At 32.5% G+C, this 20,866-nt stretch overlaps 3 protein-coding genes across 4 annotated transcripts; 2 read left to right on the top strand and 1 right to left on the bottom strand.

Annotated features, from left to right (window-relative positions):
• Positions 1–631: 631 nt before the first annotated feature.
• LOC107849716 (PLASMODESMATA CALLOSE-BINDING PROTEIN 3) lies at positions 632–4,054 on the bottom strand. The gene is made up of 3 exons (XM_016694279.2): positions 3,518–4,054; positions 2,090–2,123; positions 632–1,030 (listed from the first exon to the last, which is right to left on the bottom strand). Exons 1-3 carry the CDS (start codon positions 3,807–3,809, stop codon positions 769–771), a joined length of 588 nt encoding a protein of 195 aa, XP_016549765.1. The 5' UTR covers positions 3,810–4,054; the 3' UTR covers positions 632–768.
• A 2,256-nt stretch (positions 4,055–6,310) lies between these two features.
• LOC107849806 (rho GDP-dissociation inhibitor 1-like) lies at positions 6,311–12,425 on the top strand. Of its 2 annotated transcripts, none has more exons than XM_016694362.2 (5): positions 6,311–6,683; positions 7,020–7,080; positions 8,019–8,243; positions 10,249–10,373; positions 12,147–12,425. In XM_016694362.2, exons 1-5 carry the CDS (start codon positions 6,588–6,590, stop codon positions 12,228–12,230), a joined length of 591 nt encoding a protein of 196 aa, XP_016549848.2. In that variant the 5' UTR covers positions 6,311–6,587; the 3' UTR covers positions 12,231–12,425. The 2 variants fall into 2 exon arrangements, with proteins under 2 accessions (XP_016549848.2, XP_016549850.1); XM_016694364.2 differs by lacking the exon at positions 12,147–12,425 and adding an exon at positions 10,859–11,130.
• A 2,342-nt stretch (positions 12,426–14,767) lies between these two features.
• LOC107851719 (uncharacterized hydrolase YugF) lies at positions 14,768–20,501 on the top strand. Its single transcript, XM_016696802.2, has 8 exons — positions 14,768–15,199; positions 16,841–16,933; positions 18,151–18,362; positions 18,738–18,882; positions 18,967–19,039; positions 19,383–19,529; positions 19,625–19,750; positions 20,151–20,501. The coding sequence occupies exons 1-8, from the start codon at positions 14,937–14,939 to the stop codon at positions 20,211–20,213; spliced, it is 1,122 nt and encodes a 373-aa protein (XP_016552288.2). The 5' UTR covers positions 14,768–14,936; the 3' UTR covers positions 20,214–20,501.
• The last annotated feature ends 365 nt before the right edge of the window (positions 20,502–20,866 follow it).

Raw genomic sequence — 20,866 nt, 5'->3', positions numbered from 1 at the left:
AGTCACTTTCAAAAACTATCTCTGTATCTCTGTTTGGTAGAGTGTATATGAATAATGCAAAATGTGGGTTATTATGTCTAGATTTTTCATTCTCCAAATTTTCGACATCAATATTGAGCGTTTTGTCATTTTTTTCACTAATGTCAACACTCTATTATGATCACCACACCAATTATTGCTATATTACATAATTACTATTTCATTCATTTCAATTTGTTTGACCTATTTTGACTTAACATAGAGTTTAAGAAAGTAAAAGAAGATTGTTGAATTTTACGGTCGTAAATTAAGTATATGTCAAATATACCAAAATTTCCTTTAATCTTATAATATTAAATATGTCATGTAAAAAATTAGTAGAAAAGAGTTGCTAAAAAAGAAAAAGGTAACTCACTTCCGACGCAGACCTTACGATTGCCTCATGAAGGTAAAGAGACTATTTTTGAAAGACTCTCGGCTTAAGACTTAAGTGCAACAAATCAAGGTGCAAAGGAGAAGGAAACAGTAAAGAAAATATAGCGACTATCAAGGAAACAGCGTGAAGACTACAAGACAAAAATAAGAATAACAAAATAGTGTGATAATCGAAACACAATCCACAACAGACTATAACAAATATCACAAACAGGGATTACAATACTACGGCAAAGCTTCATTGATCTTCAGTTCTTCACAATAGCAAAATAAAGTTTACATTTGTTACAAAATTGCACTTAATCAAGTTTTCGTATACTAACACAAACATTTTGTATACTCTTTCAACAATACCTACAAAAGTTGAAAATCATGAATCATGTGGAGAGACATCAAACATGTTGGAACTAAGGTTGCCATTGTCCAAAACTTAGGACAAGTTGCTTTAGAATCTTGAGAGTCGGGATCAGTTGATTCTGTAATTGGTGTCGTTCTGTTCGCATATACAGGGTTTATAATCGCTCGTGGTGGTGAATATAGTATTGGGGTGGTCGTGATCCCTCCACTCGTGTTGTTGTGGCCTCCAATTCCCGGAGGAATCGGCCCTCCAGCAGCTCTAGTCAAAATTCAAAATTCAAAATTCAAAATTCAAAACATTGAACTTGAAAATTTATTTGTTTATATACAAATCTAAATATAAATGTCAACTTTACAATATCAATAATATACATACTTAATTCAACTTCTTTACACTAAAAATTGATGTCTAACTATATGTAATAATTACTTGTCACGTTTTCCTTTTCCAAGAAAATCAAACTACAAAAATTTTGACCACGTTTTAATATGTACTTTTTATTAAATTGATATGAAAAAATCACACCTTTTGTATTTCTCGTCTAATTTTCGATACCTAAATTTTAATCTTAAAATATCAAATTAACTTTCAAAAAATAAAACATATAAAATATTTTAAAACGCATGAAACAATAATTATCTAACACATCCTACGTAATAAAGCACTATGGACATATATACACAAAAGCAATACTCTCGAACCCCAAAAAAACATTATCTCCACATACCCAAAAAAAGAAAAAAAAAAAAAAACTTTTATGATAAGTGTGTTTCCACTTTACAGCTAAATATGTTCTTTTTCAAGAAAATAAAAAAAAAGGGTACTATCATTATTTTGGATAGCTAATAAAGTTGAAGAAAGAACATTATTATCAAGAAGAAAAGCTATAGAAAATGATCTAAAAATGAGAAAAAAAAAACAAGAGTAAGGTATCTAGAACCTCTAAACTATGCTAAAATTTGTTACGACACACTTCAATTTCATCGGAGTTCTAGTATCCTTTCGAACTAAATTTTAGCGTATTTTTGTCATTTTTTTTAATTGACGTGGCATCTTTTGTCGGTCGTTTTAGCTGACATGACACCTTTGATGTGAGTGTCATTTTATGTAATAAAGGTATCATATCAGCACAAAAGGATGATAAAAATACGTTAAAATTTAGTTCAGAGGTAATAGAACTTCGGTGAAGTTGTAGTGCATGTAACAAATTTGATCATAGTTCGAGAATACTGAATGCTTATTTAAAAAAAAAAAAACATAGAATAAGAATGGGAAACAAATAAGTAATTGAACAAGTTGAAGTTTAAAAGAATATACCTTGGGGAAGCCGGGTAGACACAAGATCCATAACCTAAGACAATACAAAAAATAATTTAAAAAAAGAAGGTAAAATTAAATAAGGTAAATAATTAATCAGCTATTACATGTCAAACTACACTAGAAGTTCAAAATATTATTGATTTTGTGTGTGTCAGTGTATGTAAATTAAACAGTTTAAATGTGTAAATTAAAGAGTTTAAATTATATACGTCGTCACTGTTCTAAATATATTTTTACACTATTAGTAGATTTTACATGTTGTAGCAGGTATGTAGCTTGTTTTATTTTTAACACTTCAAATTTTAATCTTTAGATATCTTTTGAGTGAACTGATAGTGTAAAAATCATTTACATTGATCTTGACCGTATATATAACATATTGCATAATATATATATATATATATATATATATATATATTTATATATATGGAACAAGATTGTGGTGAAACAGTAAGTATTCCTTCTCCCTTAACTAGAAAGGTTCCGAATTCGAACGGTGAATCGAATTGAAAGTGAAAGCTGTCAAAATATGACGAAATGCTCTCAAAATCAATTCACTTGAGTGAGACAGAGGAGAGTAAAATTTCGTGTGTAGGGTGAAATCTGACTACGAAATGACACTTAGGTACAAAGTCATCTTTGTTATTTACAGCGTCGTACCTAGGTTCAAATTGGTGGTATCCCAGCACCCATTAAACTCGACGCAGAATAAATATAATTATATAAAAAAATATATAAGAATTTGTATAGGATGAAAAAAGCACCCTCGAAGGCAAAAAGATAACTAAGTGCTTCGGTTTCCATGCATAATTAGCTTTAGGTGTCAACACATGTCTTCCAACCTCCTCAACACCCAGACACCTAAATCCTGGATCCGCTACTAATTATTCAGAAAGCCCTTTATCTCCTAATATGAGATTTTTCGAACAAATCTGAATTTAATCAGTTTTAAAACGATACCGAACAACGAGTGAGAAAACAAGCAGTAAAAAATAGATGAGTGCTTTGGTTTCCATGAGAATTAGCTTTGGGTGTCAAATATGTCTTCCAACCTCCCGAACACCCACGGCGCCTAAATTTTGAATCCGCTACTGGTTATTCAGGAAGCCCTTTATCTCCTAATATGAGATTTTTCGACGCAAATCTGAATTTAATCCGTACTAAAACGATATCAAACACCGAGTGAGAAAACAAGCAGTAAAAAGTAGTTGAGCGCTTTGGTTTTCATGCAAAATTAGCTTAGCATGTTAAGACATGAGTTCCAACCTCCCGAGCATCCACGACGCCTAAATCCTGAATACAGTTCTGAATAATCAGGAACCCTTTATCTCCTAATATGAGATTTTTCGATGCAAATTCGAATTTAATTAGTACTAAAACGGTACCGAACAACGAGTGAGAAAACCAGTAGTAAAACTCACTTACTTGGATCAGTTTTGGCAAAAGTAGCAGTCCCAGAAAAGTGACAAGAACCAGGAGCCATGTTGTTCCTTTGATAGTAACTATTGTATGCATAAGCAGCATGATTTTGAATAGTATTTGGAAGATAACAAAGTCCAGTAGATTGAATTGGTGCACAATCAGCACCATTACCACAAGCATAATCTAAACCTCTTTGTAATGCTTGATGACTTGCATCACTTCTTACTACACACCACATAGCCTTTGTTCTAACAATAATACTTAACATCGCTACAAAAACTATCAACACTTCCATGAACAATATAATATATTCAGTGGCGGATTCAGAAACTAAATTATATCCTCTGAGGGCTATATAATGTGTGTTCGATGTTGACAGGTCAAGAAAATTAACAATTTGAGTTTAAACACGGATATATAAAAAAAAAATAAAGGATATTCAAATTTTGAATCTGTCTCTATAATTGTATGAGTTTGAGAATAAGAGAGGGAAAAGAAAGTAGTGGAATGATGTGTAAGTGAGGACAAAAGAGATGGGCTAAGGAATATCAAGTGGAATGATTGATGTATATATATAAAAATTTCTTTTTGAGTAAAATATTTGGTACCTTTTTGACCGTTGATTAAATTTTCTACGATACACTTCAATTTTACGAGATTTTATCACTCTTTTGAACTAAATTTTAGTATATTTTTGTCATTTTTTTTAGTTGACGTGATATTTTTTGTTAATTTTTTTAGCTGGCATGAGCCTCATTTTATATAATAAAGGTGTTACGCCAGCACAAAAGGCTGATAAAAATATACTAAAATTGAGTTCAAAGAGATAGTATGATCCTGTGAAATTAAAGTGCATCGTAGTAACTTTAACCACGGAGGTAATGGACGCTTATCTTTTGTTTTCCTCATTTGCTATTATGGGTGTGTGTGCTCATATATATCATCATATTCTCTTTTTTAACTTTTCAAATTTATATTTATTTTTTGATTTGGGAGCTTGATTCTTCCTTTTGCTTTTGTGTTTTAGAATCAATTAGTATATTTGCCTTTCCAACTTTTATCATATGATATATTTGAACTCATTAATTATTATAATATCTAGAATATTCATCCTCTTCGAAATATACTAATTGATATGCCCTAGGTATCATCGTATGTATGATGATTCAGACATATTTTTGAGAGCATTATTTGATAAAAAATATTGTAGCTAATATTCTTTTATCATAGTTATTATTAAATTATTTGATTAATGATTCAATTTTGAGATTTGACATCATGATGGAGATCATGACAATAAACGAGACATGTTTTGTATATTTACTTTAAAAATATTATTAATCGTAGGATCAATAATTAGAACATTTGTGATCCCATTAGATCAATAATTTTTTATAAGATAAAGATTAGTTGATATATATCATTAACTAAATCATATATATAGATGATGCATATAGAGATGTTATATATCATTGAATTATGAATAGACTTATCGAATAATTTCAAATGGTTAAAATTAGCATAAGCTGTCACTAGAATATTATCTTGAAGAATGTGATGTAAGAATTTTCTTTGACCTGAGATCATGATAGTAATTAGCAAGTTATTTCTCACACTTTGATATCGAACATCCATGCAGTGGCGGAGTCAGACTTTTGATTAAGGGTGTTCATATTTTTTTTTGGTAAAAAACTATTTAAAAAACAAAGAAAATAAAGCACTGCTACACCTGCCAAGGTTCGAACCCGAGTTGTTGATGCGGAAATGCACACTCTTGACCACTGGACTATGCTTTTCTAGCTTGTCAAGGGTGTGCAACAACATATATATAACCATAAATATCTATATTTAACCTATATACTCAAAAAAAAATTCCAACGAAGGGTGGTCAGATGAACACCCTTCGTTGGTTGTGGCTCCGCCACTGCACCCATGTCCATATGAAAATGGTTGAAAGGATATTGAGTATGATTAAATGCTCGTAGAATTAATAATTGATACAAGATGGAATCTGTCAACGCTTGATACTGAGTTTAAGCTTATAAATACAAAAGAAAATACCTATATTATTCTTCTACGGATTCTTTAGAGTAAATTGTGTACTTCATGTTTTCCAATCGTTGACTTAATGAAATAGTAAATTAGTTTATAAGTGATTTTATATAAAAGGGCGATGAGCAAATTAAGTTTAATACTTTATTGAAAGTGTGTGAATACTATACTAAGTCAGAAGAGTAATTATATATTATTGACAAGGAATTGTTTTCTTAATGTTCCATCTATTCTATGTTGAAATATATGAGAAAATTCCAATTAATGTAATATTCATAATTTATTTTGTTCTCGAGTTTCGTCGATGAAGGAGTTGATAGCTAAGATCCTCTTTCGTACTATCGAAGAATTATGAATTGTGAATAAATTTTAAACATAAGTAGATTCGTATAGGATTGTTGTTTGTCTTTTGCTCCATGGACATTTTACAATCCTACCTACACATTCACCGTTAATTAGAGGTCTTGGATTCGAACTCTGAGAATGGATAAAATTCCCCGTCTTCAGAAATGGACCGTTCAATGTTCGATTACGAATTAATCAGGCTTCAATACAAATACCAAATACCCGATAGAAAAACAAAAAGAAAAAAAACTCTAGAACACAAAGAAGAAAAATTCTAGAACATTCAAATAATAAAACAGAATTCTGTTATTAACCTCATATTCACCTTTCAACATGAATGAACACAATTAAACTCCCCTTAATTCTTGTACTCCCCCATAATTAACAAATTAAGTTATTATTAATTAATACCATAAAACATTAATCACTTTCTTGAAAATACTTCTAATTTTTCTTCTTGACTTAAGTGCAAACTCCTCCTCCTTGTTTCACATTTTTTTCTTGAAATAATTAGGTGGTTTTGTATTTAAGTGAAGAAGGATAGAGGGGGCGAGTTCATTGTTATTTACTAAATTTACAATTGTGTAAAATCGATTATAAAAGAATATTTATATCATTCATTACTGGCCCTTCAAGATTTCTCGATTATCAAAAAAAATATAATCAGGTGGTCAAAATGTCAGCTATTGTTGAACCAATGTCACCAAAGAAGGCCTTAATTATGGAGACAATGATGGATGAAAATGATCAACAAGACAAAATGAAAATTCAGGTAATTTATCATGTTATATATTTGCGACAGTTTATGCGCACCTCAATTAATATTGAAAATATTTGTTATCATCCAGTATAAATATCGAGTAACAAGACCAGATGAAAATTCAGGTAATTTATCATGTTATATATTTGCGACAGTTTGTGTGCACCTAAATTAATATTGAAAATATTTGTTATCATCCATTATAAATATCAAGTAACTCTATTCATCAGAACTTTTCATAATTGTAATATCATCATGTCTTCTTTTTTCTTTTATAATTGAACATAATTACATGTGTAATTAATTATGCATTTGTTTTTTTTTTTTTTTAAATTTTTTACTTGAAAGGATGATGAAAGTTTGAGGGAGGAACAACTTCTTGAGAGTAATCTTGGCTCTTCAGAGGGAGGTATATTTCTTTATGTCCAAATTAACTCATATGCACTAATAACAAATATTATTATTTTATGTTAAATGTGAAAAACTACCCTGAATCAAAAATTTTATAACCATTTTCTAAAATTCCCAACTATCATTCAACAAACAAACAAAAAAAAAAAAAAAAAAACCGGTGTACTAAACTCCTACGTCTCACTCTGCATGGGTCTAAGAAGGGCTAGACCATGATGATTTAATCCATGCATGCAATTTTATTCTTTATTTTTGATATGGTGTGAGCTTGCTCGTACTTTTATTATTTCATCAAGCAGATGTTTTACTTAAGCAAACTCATATTCAAGATTTAAATTTTGATGATTTCAACCGTTATGTTGTCACGATTGTACACCTTTTTACAATTACGTATTCAAAACTTAATATTTATTAAAGCTTTCGTGATTTTCCGCATACATATCTATAAGTACTTTCATTTAGAAAATATTGAATTCAGCTGAATTAAACTACGTTATATCCGATTTCGCCTATAAGTACATGAATCCAATATCTCTGTTCATCAAGAATTAGCTATGCAGATGAAAATAAATTACCTAACGTTTTTCTTATTATTTCAAGATTTAAACTTGATGATTTCAACCATTATGTTGTCACAATTGAACACATTTTTACAGTTACGTAGTCAAAACATAATATTTATTAAAGCTTTCGCGATTTTCCACATACATATCTATAAGTACTTCCATTAGAAAATACTGAATTCAGCTGAATTAAACTACGTTATATCCGATTTCGCCTATAAGTACATGAATCCAATAGCTAGGCAATGAAAATAAATCACCTAAACGTTTTCTTTTCTTAGTCTCTACACAAAATTCCATTTCTTTTTTCTTATGTTATTAACAAGAATTTTTTCTTTATCTTATATCTTTTTTATTTTTTTAATAATTGAAGGAGAGAATGAATTAGAACCAGTGTTACAAGAACCAAAATTGTACATAATTTGTCCAGGCAGATCAGATTTAGTGCTATGTGAGCCATTCATTTCTACACCTAAAGATTGCCTGTTCACTCTCAAGGAAGCAAGTAAATACAAGCTCAAATTTTCATTTATTGTCTCCAACAATGGTGTTTCTGGTCTCAAATACATCAACACCACCTGGAAATCTGGTGTAAGAGGTAGGACTACTTTTGTTTTGTTATCATGCTAGTAGTCGTAGTGCTACACTTGTACTGTCTTGTTCTTAGAGTTCTGGTGAGGTTTGTTGTTTTGAGTAGATCGGTTGTGGTATTATTTTGTAGTAGTCTTGTTCTTGTTATTATATGTTGTTGTGTTACTACCCATTGTGTCTTGTTCTTATATTATGTCTTTCTCTAGTATGTTGTTGTTGCGGGGGAGTATTTTGTTTTGTTATCCGTGCTAATAGTCGTAGTGCTATGCTTGTAATGTTTTGTTCTTTGAATTCTGGTGAAGTTTCCAGGAGATCGACTGTAGTATTAATTTGTGGTAGTCTTTTTCTTGTTACTGTATGGTGTTGTGTCACTACCTATTGTGTCTTGTTCTAATATTATGTCTTTGTGTCACGTTATTATATTATGTCTTTCTCTAGTATGTTTTTGTTGTTGTAGGAGTGTTTTATTTTGTTATACGTACTAGTAGTCGTAGTACCACGCTTGTATGTAGTGTCTTGTTTTTGGAGTTCTGGTGATGTTTGTTGTTTCAAGTAGATCGATTGTAGTATTATTTTGTGGTAGTCTTGTTCTTGTTACTATATGTTGTTGTGTTACTACCTATTGCGTCTTGTTCTTATTTTATGTCTTTCTCTAGTATGTTGTTGTTGTAGGAGTGTTTTGTTTTGTTATCTGTGCTAGTAGTCATAGTGCTACGCTTGTGTCTTGTTCTTGGAGTTCTGGTGATGTTTGTTGTTTCGAATAGATCAATTGTAGTATTATTTTGCGGTAATCTCGTTCTTGCTACTATATGTTATTATGTTACTACCTATTGTGTCTTGTTCTTATGTTATTGTTGTATGTCTGCACTAATGTATTCATGTTTTTGAGTTTCAAATCTGAACTATCAGATATGAATGAGTACGTCCATGGTAGGAGTCTTTGTTTGTTATCCGTGTTAGTAGTCGTAGTACAAACTTGTATTATTTTGTTCTTGGAGTTCTTGTGATGTTTATTATTTTGAGTAGATTGATTGTAGTATTATTTGTGGTAGTCTTGTTCTTGTTACTATATGTTGTTGTGTTACTACCTATTGTGTCTTGTTCTTATATTATGTCTTTTTCTAGTATGTTATTGTTGTTGTTGTTGTATGTCTGAACTAAAGTATTCATGTTTTTTGAGTTTCAAATCGAAACTATCATATGAAGGAGTGCGTCCATGTTAATAGGTAGGACTGTTTTGTTTTGTTATCACTACTAGTAGTCGTAGTGCTACTCTTGTACTGTCTTGTTCTTGGAGTTCTGGTGATGTTTGTTGTTTTGAGTAGGTCCATTGTAGTGTTATTTTCTGGTAGTCTTGTTCTTGTTACTATCTGTTGTTGTGTTACAACCTATTGTGTATATGTTGTTGTTGTAGTTGTATGTCTGCACTAAGGTATTCATGTTTTTTGAGTTTCAAATCTGAATTATTAGATATGAAGGAGTGCGTCCATGTTAGTAAGTAGGAGTGCTTTGTTTTGTTATCCATACTAGTAGTCGTAAAGCTACACTTGCACTGTCTTGTTCTTGGGGTTTTTGTGATGTTTGTTGTTTCGGATAGATCGATTGTAGTATTATCTGTTGTTGTGTTATTACCTAGTGTTTCTTGTTTTTATATTATATCCTTTTCAAGTATGTTGTTGTTGTTGTATATCTGAACTATTCAGGCATGAGAGTTTCCTATGTGAATATCACCAACTATTTATTAATTATTCATTTTTTCTACATGAACGATGGTGATAGTTCAGGTAGAATACTCGTACATCTCAGTGAAAGAGATGTATCCAGACAACACCCGAATAACAGTATCAACACATATTGTATCAACTGGAAACTCGTTTGCTACAGAACCTAAAATGTAGCTCCGTTCCAAAATTTTTGAAATTGTAGCTATGTATCGTAAATTATAATCTAAATATTTGTCATATCGCCTAATTTTTTATTTATTTTGTTGATAATTTTCATTGTTATGGCAGTTGATAAAACTCAAGTGATGCTAGGAAATTTTGAACCTAGAAAAGATCCATATGTATATGAATTAGAAGAAGATGTCACACCTTCTGGTGTTTTTGCAAGGGGTGTATATACTACAAGAACACAGGTATATTTATGTCCAATATAACTATCACATTTATTTAAAAATAATATTATATAGAGATAAAATATCTAATATCCTCTCGAACTATGATTAAAGTTGCTATGACACACTTCAACTTTACAGAGGTCCTATTATCCCCTAAACTTAATTTTAACGTATTTTTATCATCTTTTTGTGTTGACATGGAACCTTTATTACATAAAATGGGGTCCACGTCAATGGTGCCACATCAGCTAAAAAGGTTGATAAAAGGTTCCATGTCAGTAAAAAAGGTTGACAAAAAATACGCTGAAATTTAGTTCAGGATGATATAGGACCCCGTGAAATTGGAGTGTGTCGTAGAAAATTTGATCATAGTGCAAGAGGTACTAGATAGTTGCTTTACTCTACTATATATGATGTTTTTAAATGAATAAACATGTATATATGTCAATGATTTCACTGGACCTGCTTGTGAGGTTATACCGGACATGTTGTTATTGTTGTAGGTCGAGTGAAGCCACATTCGCCTAAGGATGATCAATTGAGTCTACTTCGCCAGAAAATTATGCCGTCATACTATTATTTTTTGACAAAAGTAATAGTATTTTTGTCACCATTTTGTGCTGATGTGACACCTTTACTACGTAAAATGAGGTCCTTGTTGTCAAAGGTGCCACGCCAACAAAAAAGGTTAACAAAAGGTGTCACCTCAGCTAAAAAGGTTGACAAAAATACATTGAAATTTAGTTCAGGGGTACCCGTGAAATTGGAGTGTGTCGTAGCAAATTTGGTCATAGTTCAGGAATACTAGATGCTTTATTCTATTATATATGATATTTTTTAAATGAATAAACATGTGTATATGTCGATAATTTCGTCACCCTGCTTGTGAGGTTATACTGGGCATGTTGTTATTGTTGAATGTCGAGTGAAGTTACGTTCGCCTAAGGGTGATCAATTGAGTCTACTTCGCCAGAAAATTTTGCCGTCGTACTATTTTTTTTTACAAAAGTAATAGTATTTTTGTCACCCCTTTGTGATGATGTGACACCTTTATTACATAAAATGGGGCCCATGTCAAAGGCCCGCATCAGCTAAAAAAATTAACAAAAAGTGTCACGTCAGCTAAAAAGGTTGACAAAAGGTGTCACGTTAGCTAAAAAGGTTGACAAAAATACGTTGAAATTTAGTTCAGGGGTACCTGTGAAATTGGAGTGTGTTGTAGCAAATTTGGTCATAGTTCAAGGGGTATTAATTGCTTTACTCTATTATATATGATGTTTTTAAATGAATAAACATGTATATATGTCGATAATTTCATCACACCCTGCTTGTGAGGTTATATCGGACATGCTGTTATTATTGTATATCGAGTGAAGCCACATTCGCCTAAGAATGATCAATTGAGTCTGCTTCGCCAGAAAATTATGCATTCATACTATTATTTTTCGATACATGTAAAGCTTCAGAAAAGTTGTGAAGGTCGTTCTAGCTATGTAAGAAATTCTTCATTAATAATAAGATTTAAAAAATAAAATTCTACTACTTCCCACCCCACTTTATGTGCGAATAAAGTGCGGAAGGAAAAGTCGTTATAAGTCAAAAAGAATTAATAGAAGAATATTATGCCAGGTTTAAGACGATAAATTTCAGAAGTTTTACAGTACAACACATATTATGACATATTTTAGATTATAATATTTTTTTAAAAAAATATTTCTCCTTTTTTTTATTTTGTGTCAATTTAAATTGAGATATTGATATTTATATTTTATTTTTTTGTTGATATTTCAGGTTATAGATGAAAAAGAAAGAAGCTATATGGATATCAAGTACTACTTTGACATTCAAAAGCAATGGCCTAATCAAATCTCCTAGTTTTGTAGTTTTCAATTATTTTAATTTTCGAGAGGTTAATCACTAATGTAAAAAGTTGAGGATTTTTTTTTAAATTCAACTTTTTTTTTTAGTCAATGGAGAAGTATTATTTTTCCATTCGAATTGTGAAAATGAAGAACTTCTTACATAGAATTTTTTATTTTTCTTTAAATATAAATATGACATTTATCACCACCTATTGTATTTGTATGACAGTGTCATTGTCAACTAGAGCTGTCAATACGGGTTAACCTAATCTATACGGACTAATTTATACGGGCTTTAAATTTGACGGATTAGGTCGGATTGGCCCATCAAAATAATGTGGCAAAAAATATCAAGCCCACACTATTACTCTGTGGGCTGCGGGCCTCACGGGCCAGTCCATTTTTTTAAAAATAACATTTTATAATTTAATTTTAGAATGTTAATAAACATAAATATTATCGACAATATTTTATTGTATTAATACTTATTAATCTAGTCTTCAACACCCCAAAAAATACTTCTAATAGCGAAATTAAATAACTTTTGACATGATATCCTTCTAAACAAATAAAAATACTAACAAGCAATCTAAATAGTTGCATGTATTCGACTTAGGAAAAAATACATAAAGTAACATACTTAAGTATTAAATTACAAAAAATAACAACACTTTTATCAAATTACATTTTGTAGCATATGTATTTGTATGTATTTATATTTTTGTAGCAACAGTTTGCAAAAATACAAAATACGTATCGATCGTAAGGACAATAAAAATCATACGTATTTGTATTTTTGTAGCAACAGTTTGTAAAAATACAAAATCCAACTTGTTATATTATGTAATTATGAAATTGTTGCAATGACACTCATAATTAAGGGGATAAGTATGTTATTTTTGAATTTTACCCGATAACTTATGGGCTTGGCCCACGGGCTAACCCAACCCACATTGCTCAAGCCTCATGGGCCATGGGCTTATACAGGTCGGGCTAAAAAGTCATGTTCTTAACTGGGCAGCAAAAACTAAAAGCCCAAATCCATCAAATTACAGGTCCTGATCCATATTAACGGCTCTACTGTTAACGTGCAGTTATTACTGCTAATCATTACTGTCAATCACCTTCATTATCCACCATCAACCATAGTGGCGGAGTTAGAATTTTCATCAAAGGAGTTCACAAGTGAACATACGAACTAACCGAAAGGTATTCGACATCTATTATATATACGTAAAAAATAATTTTAACTATATATATATAATATAATTTTTTGTCGAAAGTGATTCGTATGAATCCGTATCCAAAGTGTAGCTCCGCCCCTGATCAACCATCATCGTGTAACGACCACGTATCGACAAATCATTGATTGTTGTAGTTATCACTGTTCTTAATAGTTGTTTGTACAAACAATTTTTACGATATGTAATTTATTTTTTAACAAGTGAATAAAAAATTATAATTAATAGAAGTATTGTCTTTAAAACTTATATTTATTTAATTAATTGAAAATAAATTAGATACATATTTTAATATTGAAAGATTTATGAGTTTAATTATTTAGTATATAGACTTACATAAAATACTCTAAAATAGTAATAGTTAAAAGAGTATAAATAGATATTTAAACTTGTCCTTATCGTCAAGTAGGTACTCAAACCTTAAAGTGCACTGTTATTGAACGGACAGGAATAAACAATATCACAAATAAAAGAAATAAGAAGAACACACAAATTTTATGTGAAAATCCTTGACGGGAAAAAATTACGATCAGAGGAGGAGGAAATTTACCATAATGGAGAGAAATATAAAGAGGAGACGAAAGTCTCAATGACGTATATTAAAACCACCAAAAACAACTCATTAGATCGCACTTATATAATACGTGCGTACAAATAAATTATAAGCCCAAAATCTAAAACATGGGTCGCACCATGATTTTTTTAGAGCTGAATCAACAAAATTCGGGTTACAAACTCTAACATGTACGTTTAGACATTTTAAGTTAGTCTCAACTATTAACTAAGCACTCTAACTCGTCTCCATTGTATCTTATAGACACATAGTACTAACGTGATACATAAATTTTAGAGTAATTTAGATGATCATTTTTTAAGTTGGTGTGTTCAATTGATCTAGCGAAGGTGAGTTAAAGATGTTTAGATGTGTGTACTCACAGTTGAAACATTTACTTATCAATTCCATTAAATGGAGCTTAGATTCGCGGAGGATTAGTCTTTGGCCTGTTGGGCTGGGATACCTTGGACAATCAAAAAAAATTGTGGAGTACAAAATCAAAACACACTTTTTCAACTCAATACCCCAAATTACCAACATGAGTTGTAGTGCAGTAAATGCGGCTATTCCACCCTCAATCATATTGAGTGTTCGATCCTGAATATAGAGAAAACTCTATTGGGAGCGCTGTCACTTTAGTGGGCCTGCAACGCACAATCCAAATTAAGTGAGGCTCCAATACGAACACGAAACATCAAATGAAAAACCAAAAAAAAAAAAGCTTAATACCCCAAATTAAAATTAGAAAGAATTATACAAACGCTCGACTATCTGCTGACGTTCAACAAACAAACAAAGTGCTAATTTCAAGAAAATATAGGGATGTGGCTGTATATATGTGGCTTCATGTTGTCCAAACATTTTTGGAACTTACAGATTTTTGTACTTACTGTATTTGCAACTTAGCTTCAAACACTCTGTTATGATAATGGCAATAACAAGTTGTTCACCAATTGCTATATCCAAATTATATTTCCCTTTTTCATTTTCACAAACCATAAACAAGAAAATCTCAATTAATTCAATTCCTTTTTGTAGCAAAAAATATGTTACTAAAAAGTTGTTCTTTTCTATCAAGAATCCAAAATCTTGTGTGTATGTATCAAATTCACTTGTAAATGATTGTTCAATTGATGAAACATCTAAAGAAAACAACTCCCAAGTTTCATTAAATGTCAGTACCAGGTAAAAATTGTATCTTGTTCATACCCCCCCCCCCTCCCCCCAAAGTTTCTACTCCCTCCGTCTTACTTTATGTGATGCTATGTGATCGAACATGGAGTTTAAAAAATAAATAATAACTTTGTAAAGTTTACAAATTACCCTCTTTAAGTCATTTTAATGTTTATTTTTTAGTTGGCTTTTCCCTCCGTCTTACTTTATGTGACTCTATTTGATCGAACATGGAGTTTAAGAAATAAATACAATAATTTTGTAAAGTTTACTAATTGCCCTCTTAAAGTTATTGTAATGTTTATTTTTTAGTTGTCTTTTTCTTATTAAGTGAGTCTAGCAAATATAAAATAATGATGATGCAATTGCCCGCGACACATAAAAAAAGACGGAGGGAGTATGTTTTTAAAATTTGTGGTCTAGAATGAAAGATATTTGTGTGATCGTAAATTATTTCATTAAGGTTAAAAGTAGAATTTCAAGCTTAAATTGTTAGTGATTATAGTAAGGTGATGTTCTTCGGAACAAACTAAAAAGGAAAACGTGTCACATTTGACGGAGGGAGTATCTTTTATGTATTCTTGCTCATTAAGACTGTAGCTTTTGGTAGTTGTAATGTGGGGAGTTTGAGAGTAGATACTTTTATCTTTGGTATGAAATGAGCCTCTAATGCGGAGTTAGGATTTTGAGTTTACGATTTCTGGATTCGAGAAATGAGAGCTTACGCGATTTTTGATAAATTATTTAAATATATTTAGGGGATGTTATTCTTGAGTAGAGGGTGTATTGGGAATCGATGTTGCTTGGACTCTTCAAAAATCAAAAATATCGATGGATGTATGTCGGATACTCCAAAACTAGTGTATTTTTGAAGGATCCGACATGTGTGCGGCAACATTTGTGGAGAGTCCGAGCTACTTTGTTGGGAATAGGCTCTCTACCTTCAAAGGTAGGGTAAGGTGTGTGTATACACACGCTATCATCCCCAAACCTCACTTGTGGGATTACACTGGGTGTGGTGTAGTTATCGTATTAAGTGGATATTTGAATACAGATACATGATTTCAGCCAAAGTTACTGAGTTTTGCCAAACACCTAAACAGGCTTGTAGCTCCACCCTTGCCCCTATAAAGGGTTTATATGCTCCGTCTGCCTCTACATATAGCAGACTCCAACTAGTTTGGGATTTAGACGTAGTTGATTGATTGATCGAACCAAGTACTTCTCCTTACTAAGAGTGGAGCGGGATTAATGATCGATTGAAAATATAGTAATGCTTCAAAAGATAGACTAAATGCCTAACATGTAGACGGGAAAGACAACAAATTGTGCTACTTGGACTAGCGATGAGTCAAATTAGTAGACGAAAAAGCAATTATAGTTTCATCATAAAGCTATCACCTTTCTACATTGCGATCACATTTGCTTCGGCACAAAATTTACATTCCTACTTTGCTTGGAATGTACTTCCAGAAGAAGCTGTCGATATAACCATTTGGTGTATTACCTGATTTTGCTAGTGTAAAGATTGAGAATGTTACTAGGACTATCACTGTTTTGTTAGTTAAGATTTCTCAATGGTATCGTTTGGTGTATTGCTTGACTATGTACGTTCCATGTTAAGCTCTTTATCCGTTTGTTTTGTTCTTGTAGTACGTGGAACTGGAGGGGCTATTCCATCCGATACCAGTATTGTGGCAACAGTGGCCCTGCGCTCGTTTTAGTCCATGGTTTTGGAGCAAACAGGTCAACATCAATCACATTTTGCTTATAGGTATTAATTTGCAAAACTACATCGCGAATAGAATGTTCGTTTTATCCTTCCGTTTATGAATCACTTCCACTTTTGGATCTTGAAGTTTTAATCACACTCGCTCCTTCCCAATTTAAGTGTCTTACTTTCCTTTTTGGTCTGTCCTAAAAAGAGTGTCTTTTTCTATATTTAGTAAGTTTTCTAATTCCAACATTCTACATGACAAGTTTAAGACCACAAGATTTAAATGACTACACACATCTTTAAGTTAAGACTACAATATTCAAAAATCTCTCTTTATTTCTTAAATTCCATGCCTTGTCAAACTAAGACACTTGAATTGGGACGGAGGGAGTAATAGATTACAAAATTTGAGTTTTAAAATGGAGGTTATTTATCGATCTATATACTAAAACCAAAATCTGTAAGCTAAGTTCCTTCGAAGATACTTGAATGGAAACAATAGAATAATACTGAGACCTTCGCAAACAATCTTGTTTTCTGTACTTAGAGAAGATCTTGCATCACTTAAGCCAATTTGTGCATGTAAAACTTTCAAAGTATGGGACTTCATCTCAACATATTGCAACCACAGGCTAACAATGGAATAGGCATAGATGTTATTCCCTCCGTTTCAATTTGTTTGCTCTGGATTTGACTTGACATGGAGTTTAAGAAAGTAAAGGAGAATTTTGAATCTTGTGGTCTTAAACTAAATCCTGAGCCGGGGGTCTATCGGAAACAATCTCTCTACTTCATCTGAGGTAGTAGTATGGACTGCGTACGCTTTACCCTCCCCAGACACCACTTTGTGGGAATACGCTGGTTATATTGTTGTTGTGGTGGTGGTCTTAAACTAAAGATCTGTTGAATGTACCATAATACCGTTTAATCTTATGGTCTTATGCCATGTGGAAAGTTAGAACTAAAGATTTGCAGAAAAAAAAAAAAGTAAAGAAGCATTCTTTTTGAAACAAAGTAAAAAGGAATAAAGAGAAACGAATTGAAACGGAGGGAGTAAACATTTCCTTATAGTTGCAAACCAGAACACTGCATTCACGTGTAGTTTACTTTGCTGGCTGTGGATTGATTTGGTTTCATTTAAATGCAAGTTTCAACTTATCGGTTCCCCGCACATAGATCATGTTTGACATTTTATTTCTATTTCATTCTCTTTGTACCATCATTTGGAATGATTCTTATCCCACAGCGACCACTGGAGAAAAAATCTGCCCGTTCTTGCACAGTCACATCGGGTGTTCTCTATTGACCTTATTGGTTATGGATATTCAGACAAACCGAATCCTCGTGAGCTTGGTGTAGACAACTTTTATACATTTGAAACATGGGGCTGCCAGCTAAACGATTTTTGTAAGGATGTCGTCAGAGATAAAGCCTTCTTCATTTGCAATTCCATTGGAGGTGACCTCTTCTCCTTGTGTTTTGTATTATGAGCTTAAAGTTAATGTACTTATATCTTTGCAATAGATTCGTTTCATATACTCGTGAAATGTTCCGATTGATTCTCAAAAAAATTACAAGACTTTGTCCTTTATATCAACGTGCGTAGCCGTATAGAGTTTTTCTCGGGTTTCAACATTGATTACAACATGTTTGATGTGTATCTTGGTACATTACCTTTTTCATAGGTTCTATGTTGGACACAGTGGCAAAGCAGTTTCACGATGGGCGTCATTTTCTCTAGTTCTTTGCATTTATGTGCTTCTTTCATGTTGTTGTTCTTTAAGTTAATGTAAATCTTCGTAACCATAAAGAATTTTATGGCTTCCTCTTCAGGACTTGTTGGTCTTCAGGCTGCAGTTTTGGAACCACAACTCTGTCGAGGCATTCTTCTTTTAAATATCTCTCTCCGAATGCTGCATATAACGAAGCAGCCTTGGTTTGCTAAATCACTGATTAAAGCATTTCAGAATTTATTGAGGTGAACTTTTTTCATTATGGTATATCTCGAACACTCGACCTTTTGCTATCTGCACTCGACTCATATTAAGTGTTTTCGCCTCAGAAATACTGCCCTCGGGAAATTCTTTTTCAAAAGTGTCGCTACTCCAGAATCAGTGAAGAACATTCTGCGTCAGGTAAACAACATGTAGCACCCCAGCATCTATAAAACTTATTTTCGCTGAAGAATTTCAATGCTCGACTGCAAGAAATGTTGTGCCTCAATTGCAATTCTGGACAATATAAAGTAGACAGAATGTGACAGTAACTTCACCGGTTGCTTGTAACTTTAATTTTGCTGTGGAGACAATACCAGTAAAAGACAATGATTTAGTTGTCATTTCGAGGGAAAAGTGTGTAGATGTTAAAACTTTTTGTAGGATTTTGACATTTTAGATTAAAAAAAAAGTTCGTTGCTTTCTTACCGTTATGCTGTCTGATGATTTTCGCTGTAGCTACATCTGACAAATTTCTTTGTAGTGCTATTATGACACATCCCAAGTGACGGACGAGTTAGTTCAGTCCATTCTTCTTCCAGGGCTTGAGCCGGGAGCTGTCGATGTGTTTCTCGAGTTCATTTGCTACTCAGCGGGGCCTCTACCCGAGGAACTACTACCTCAAGTGAAGGTGATTCTCGAAATATTACTTTTACTTACCATGCAACGTTGTCTAATATTCTCCGGCCAAAATCAATGTTCTTCGACAAAATGTACATTTTGCAGTGTCCTGTTCTGGTGGCATGGGGTGACAAAGATCCTTGGGAGCCAATAGAGCTTGGTAGAGCCTATGGCAAATTTGATACAGTTGAAGATTTCGTCGTCCTCCCTGACGTTGGCCATTGTCCTCAGGTACTTCCTCCCTCTTTCAAATGCAATCACTATTGTCAAATGACTATGAATGTTTAGTTCATTATTACATGCTTTCATACTCGGAGACAGATTCAAGATTTAGATTCGATAGGTCCAAGATTTAAGGTTCTTAGCACTATACATTGAAACTTCAGTGGTTCTAAACTCCGTGTAGAAAATACTGACTCAGTTCAGTTGAACCTATTACATAAAGGCTCCACCGGCCTCTGCATACTCGAAAGCAGTTCGCATAAATAGCAATAACGTCAATTTAAGACGCTTCTTCAAAGTCTGCGTTTCATCTAGTGCCAAACATAACTGTTTGTCTTCTTAAACATCAACCGAAGAGAGAAGAAAAACTTGACAACGCTCAACTGACATTTTATTGATTTTCTTGTAGGACGAGGCGCCTCATCTTGTGAACCCACTCGTGGAATCATTTGTTGCCCGGCATGCCAACTGAGTCGCGGTGAGCATGCCGTCTTGTTGTTTTCGCGTCCAACGAAAGTTGCTAGCTAGTTGAGAAGGACTGAAAAAAAGTATATGGGAGAACAAGAAGGAAATATGCAATTTGATTACTTTTGACTCTTATTTGAAGAGACTATCATTCTTTATACCACCCCTTCTTTGTAGTAACGTCGCTACATAGATTGAAAGGCGGTTTGAACATCGGTTTGAACATCCGTCATCGGAAAAATTATATGTATACAAAAAACAGTACTATTTCGTATATAGGTACAAATTACTTCTATATTTGGTCACTTGACACTTATTTGAAGAGACTATCATTCTTTATACCACCCTTCTTCATAGTGATGTGGCTACATAAATCGAAAGGCGGTCAATTTGAATATCCTTCATCAAAAAACTATGTGTCTACAAAAACAGTTAATTTCGTACATAGGTAAAAAGTTACTTCTATACTTGGTAACTCGACTCTTATTTGAAGAGACTATCATTCTTTATACTACACCTTCTTTGTAGTAACCTCGCTACATAGATCGAAAGGTGGTCGGTTTGAACATTCTTCATTAAAAAACTATGTGTATAAAGAAAATAGTATTATTTCGTATATAGGTAAAAAGTTATATCTGTACTTGGTTACTTGACTCTTAT

The sequence above is a fragment of the Capsicum annuum genome, chromosome 12 (genome assembly GCF_002878395.1).
Source record: "Capsicum annuum cultivar UCD-10X-F1 chromosome 12, UCD10Xv1.1, whole genome shotgun sequence".
NCBI lineage: Eukaryota > Viridiplantae > Streptophyta > Magnoliopsida > Solanales > Solanaceae > Capsicum > Capsicum annuum.
The sequence above is the reverse complement of the archived record's forward strand: the minus strand, read 5'-3'. Positions and strand labels throughout refer to the sequence as shown.

Excerpts from the sequence above, each read along its gene's own strand:
- LOC107851719 (XM_016696802.2), top strand. The coding sequence starts at position 14,937 with ATGATAATGGCAATAACAAGTTGTTCACCAATTGCTATATCCAAATTA. Across the intron at positions 15,200-16,840 it reads TCATTAAATGTCAGTACCAG|TACGTGGAACTGGAGGGGCT; the intron begins GTAAAAATTGTA and ends TTGTTCTTGTAG. Across the intron at positions 18,363-18,737 it reads CATTTGCAATTCCATTGGAG|GACTTGTTGGTCTTCAGGCT; the intron begins GTGACCTCTTCT and ends CTTCCTCTTCAG.
- LOC107849806 (XM_016694362.2), top strand. The coding sequence starts at position 6,588 with ATGTCAGCTATTGTTGAACCAATGTCACCAAAGAAGGCCTTAATTATG. Across the intron at positions 6,684-7,019 it reads AAGACAAAATGAAAATTCAG|GATGATGAAAGTTTGAGGGA; the intron begins GTAATTTATCAT and ends TTTACTTGAAAG. Across the intron at positions 10,374-12,146 it reads TATATACTACAAGAACACAG|GTTATAGATGAAAAAGAAAG; the intron begins GTATATTTATGT and ends TTGATATTTCAG.
- LOC107849716 (XM_016694279.2), bottom strand. The coding sequence starts at position 3,809 with ATGGAAGTGTTGATAGTTTTTGTAGCGATGTTAAGTATTATTGTTAGA. Across the intron at positions 2,124-3,517 it reads TTTTGCCAAAACTGATCCAA|GTTATGGATCTTGTGTCTAC; the intron begins GTAAGTGAGTTT and ends GTATTGTCTTAG. Across the intron at positions 1,031-2,089 it reads GTCTACCCGGCTTCCCCAAG|AGCTGCTGGAGGGCCGATTC; the intron begins GTATATTCTTTT and ends AATTTTGACTAG.